The sequence below is a fragment of the Hipposideros armiger genome, unplaced genomic scaffold, assembly GCF_001890085.2.
Source record: "Hipposideros armiger isolate ML-2016 unplaced genomic scaffold, ASM189008v1 scaffold_25, whole genome shotgun sequence".
NCBI classification, from domain to species: Eukaryota; Metazoa; Chordata; class Mammalia; order Chiroptera; family Hipposideridae; genus Hipposideros; species Hipposideros armiger.
Genome location: NW_017731375.1, coordinates 3,723,799 through 3,728,353, shown reverse-complemented (window position 1 = coordinate 3,728,353; position 4,555 = coordinate 3,723,799). Strand labels below are relative to the sequence as shown.

Genomic DNA, 4,555 nt, shown 5'->3' with positions numbered 1-4,555 from the left:
ATCAGAATCAATTTTATCAGAATTCTGGAAAATGGGCAAAAGTTTATAGTGAGCAAGGAAATGCTTAGTCAAGAAAAGGCAACTGAAACCTGATAAAGCTTTGTGCTAGGTTAACTGATCTTTGTCCATCCTCTACTCCCCACATCGGTGGCAGTCTTGAAGCTTTGAAGAGAGTATCCCATGTCCCTGGTGTGGGGTCCTGGGGCCAAGGGAAACACAGTGGACCTTGTCCCAAGATTCTATAGCCGTCTGTTTTGACCTTTAGTCCCTGAAGGACTAAAACCATGAGCTTGCCTTTATTTCCTTGACTTTGGGCTCTCTTAGGGCAGAAAAGCAGCTATGCAAAGGGCATTTGGTCAAAAACATTTCACATGGGGCAATGAATATAAGTTAGGGCAAACAATATTCCCACCAATAAGCCTGGGAGGAAAGCTTTAGGAGTGAAATGCTTTGGGGAACAAGAGCTTTGAAGAATACCCACATATACCAAGGGATCTAAAAGGCCTTGCACAGAGTCAGATACACGATGAGAAAGGATGCAAGAAAGCTCTAAGCTCTCAACTCCGGCTGACCTTCCAATTCCCTGGAGGTGGAAAACACAGGCTAAGGCAGAGCTGTCAATGGCCTGGCTAGGACTTGAAGCCATGCCCCAACACACATGCCCAGTCCAGCTGCTAAGAAGAGATTATTTTTGTTTTCAACTCCAGGCATTTAGAGACTTCAATGATCACATGCAATATATAATAGAGTCTTCACAAAACTACCTTAGAAAAGTCATGAAATAAACTTCTATAACTTATATCAAGCAGTGGCAGCAAGTCCTGGAAAGAGAGGAGAAGCTGAGTCCAAGTTAGCACATTATAATATTCAAGATATCCAGTTTTAACACAAATTATGAGGCACGTAAAGAAAGAAGGAAATATGGCCTCTTCACAGGAAAAGCATAAAAGAAACTATCCCTGAAGAAAGATAGACATTAGACTTACAAGACAAAGATTTTAAATCAATTGTCTTAAATATGTTCAAAAAGCTAAAGGAAATTATGGACAAAGAACTTAAGGAAACCAAGCATCTCCCTCTGGGAAGACGCTGCTACCATCCAACTGGAATGAAAGCCTGAGCCCAGCCAGAAGGATCCCTCTCAGCTACTTCTTCTCCTCACAGTCCAGACAGTGGTCACTACGCTCATCACCCTCCACACCCAGCAATAAAGGCCACTTCTGAAAAAAAGAGAACTAAAGGAAACCAGAATACTGTCTTAGAAAATATCATTAAATTGATAGGAATTATAAAAAGGAATAAAAAAAAAACTTTGGAGACAAAAAGTACAGTAACAAATGTGGAAAGTTCATTAAAGAGGTTCAATAGCAAATTTAAGCAGGCAGCAGAAAGAATCAATGACCTGGAAAATAGATCAGTTGAGATTAGCCAGACTGAGGAGCAGAAAGAAAAAAGAATAAAGAAAAACTAACAGAGCCTAAGTGAGACATTATCAAGAACACTGATGGGAACATATTGGGAGTTTTCTAATGAGAGAAGAGAGATACAAAGAGGCCAAACGAATATTTGAAGAACTAATGACCAGAAACTCCCATTTGATGGAAAACATGAATCCACACACACCAAGAAGCTCAGTGAAATCCAAATAGGTTAAACTCAAAGAGATCCACAGTGAGAAATAATAGTCAAATTGTCAAAAACAAAAGACAAAGACAGTCTTAAAAACAGTGAGAGAAACAACTTATCATGTACAAAGAATCCTCAATAAAATTAACAAATTATTTATCTTCAGAAACCATAGAAGCTAGACAGCAGTGGGATAATACATTTAAAATGGTGGAAGAAAAAAATACTGTTGAGAATTCTATATCTCAAAATTATCCTCCAAAAATGAAGGAGAAATTAAGAAATAAACAAAAACAGGGAGTTCATCACTAATAGACAATTGGAAAATCAAATGCATAAAACATTNCTGTGTGTATACGCGTCTGTGCCTGTGTGTGCATGTGTGCATGTGCATGTGAGCATGTACACTCCTGCAACAATCTGCAGAGCAGTCCTGGAAGCTTCAGACAGTTAATCCGGCACTGGAGATGCTACCTGTCCCTTGGGTTGCTGTGAGGAGTAACTAAACTAACATGTTATAAAGAACGTGGCACATTCCCTCCCCCTTATGTGGTAAGAGCCCAAAGATGGCTGGTTCTGTAGACAACCTCCTTTCCTCTGGCTCTCTGTTCCCCTTGAGGGGGCCTCCTTAACAGATACACACTTGCCTCCTGCCTCACTCGCATCCCAGGCAGGAGGACCTCTCCCCGGGGCTTAGCTGGGGGGCAGGGCGGGGCCTGGGTGCTCAGTCCACTCCACTTTTCTTTCTCCTTGCTCTGCCTGGCCACGGAAAAAACACACTCTATGCCCTCCACGCAGTGGGATTACAGACAGCCCAGGCAGGAAAAGGGCTGTGGTGGTCCATCTGGGAGAGCCTGACGGACTGCGGCCAACACACTAGCCAGCTCACTTGGCTCTCACAGCCAAGCCACGCTCCCAATATCAATGTCATCAGTGACATAGGTGGCCTACTGATTTCTAATGGCCAGACTCATGAGTCCAAGGCCATTAGCCTTTGTGCAAATTCTACAAAGCAGCAGCAGCACCAGCACCACCACCACCACCGCCACCGCCACCTCCATGGCTGGACACAGCCCAACAGACACTTGGCTTCGTAAGAGGATGGCACCTCTGTGGGAAGAAAGAGATGCCACGTTGCCCAAGAAAGGGCTCCCTGCTTATTGAAGGGAGAGAGCACTGCTCCCCGGACCAGGTGCAGTGACTGAACCACACCCTCGTGCACAGCAATCCACCTGGAATTAGGGGTGTAATTTACTGGCACCCTTCAAAACCCTAATAATGCTAACTTTCCATTATAACGGTACTGATACTAATAAAGAAGTGTACCTAGAAGGTATCACAGGTCAAAACAGTCCCATCAAACCACCCAGTCAGGCCTTTGCTGCCAAGCATAAATTCCTAAAACAAAAAAGTACTATTTTTGGTAAACTGTAATTATTAATATTAGCAAAATGTATTTAAGTAGCTCACACACAGTTGCAGGTTTAGAGAGAGGGCTGAAGGTGCTGGGTATGTACTGGGGGCATCCCAACACCATGGGCCAAGGGTTCTGGCCTCCGAGGGTCGCCCGCGCCAGTGACTCACCTCCGCAGGTCTCCTGTATTCGTACCACATCGCCAACCTGCAGGGAGAGCTGGCGGGCTCCGATCCCGTGGAAGTTGTATATGGCTGTGAAAAGGGAGAGAGAGGCAGCCTGGTGAGACTTCTGGATCCTGAGAGCTCTGCTCCATCCTGCGCTCCCTGCCTTGAGTTTATCTGATGCTCATGCAGCCCACTTGGGCTAAACAAAACCAACCCACCGCCTACCACAGGAGTCAATTCAGGCCAGCCTGGCTCCCAAGGGTCTCCATTCATTAACCAAACCTGACACCTCCCTAGCCCAGGTCCCGCACTCCAGTCTGAGTGACAAGGAGGGTGCTTATGTCATCGGCCATGGGTTGACCCACTACTGTATGCCAGGCATGTACTCAGCACATCTTCTCGTTCCATTCTCACAGCAACCTTGTGAAGTATAAACTGTGAACCTATTTTACCGATGAGGAAACGGAGGCTCAGAGAGGTTAAACAATTTGGCCAAAGTCATCAGGCTAGGAAGAGACAGGAAAATAAGCGTCTAACTTCCATATTCTCAACCACTACAATGGGCTACTTGCTGCTCCCCAATTACTCCAGCCTGGTGACAACAGCCTAAAATGTCAGTCTCTCCTCCACTCAAAGGCCACACGCTCTCCATGGACTAAGGAAGCCCTCTCTTCCTTCTGCCTACCTCTAGCCAACCTTTGTTCCTCCAGCTAAAGATGCCTGTTTCTCAGTCTTCACCAAAGGAAATCCTTCAGCACAGAGTCCTGCTCCCTCCTTGAGGCCCTCCTTGGCTTGTCCAGGCCGTACTGACCCCCATTTCCTGGCAGTTGGTAGGGCTCATATGAGCACCTAACATTCAAGGGTGTGCTCTACCCACCCCCCCACTCCCCCCATGTACGTTGTCCATTCCTGGGGAGCAGCAGTTGGCTGTGAACAGAGTCCCCTCTGTGCTGTCAGAAACCTGGCTAATCCCTTGGAACATGTGATCATGTCACACCACTGCAGTGCTCAGGCGCTGCTCAGCATCGCTTGCTAAGTAAGGACCAGGTCACACTGTTAACCTAGGTTAGGGATGCGTCCTGTTTTCCAAGGGATAAAATGGAACCACCAGCTTGGGATGCCTTCAAGAACAGAAGAAGATATAATGTGTGTGGCTTGATTTAAGGAAAGGCCCCCAGGAGGATGGGCAGTATGATCCTACAAGATTGTCATCATTCATTTATGCAGCAGATATTCAGTAAGTGATCACAGTGTGCCAAGCACATGCTAGGCACTGATCTTGTTCTTTTGGTGAACACACAGATGAATATAAGGTTACAAAACATGGTACATGTCATGGAGGAAAACA

The 4,555-nt window shown here is 45.7% G+C and overlaps 1 protein-coding gene across 1 annotated transcript in view; it reads right to left on the bottom strand.

Moving 5' to 3' along the window:
* The window catches only part of DOCK2 (dedicator of cytokinesis 2), a 398,948-nt gene that overhangs the window by 377,208 nt on the left and 17,185 nt on the right, over positions 1-4,555 (bottom strand). The window contains exon 2 of the mRNA XM_019635935.1: positions 3,211-3,294. Coding sequence (XP_019491480.1) covers positions 3,211-3,294 — 84 coding nt within the window. The remainder of the gene's footprint in view (positions 1-3,210; positions 3,295-4,555) is intronic.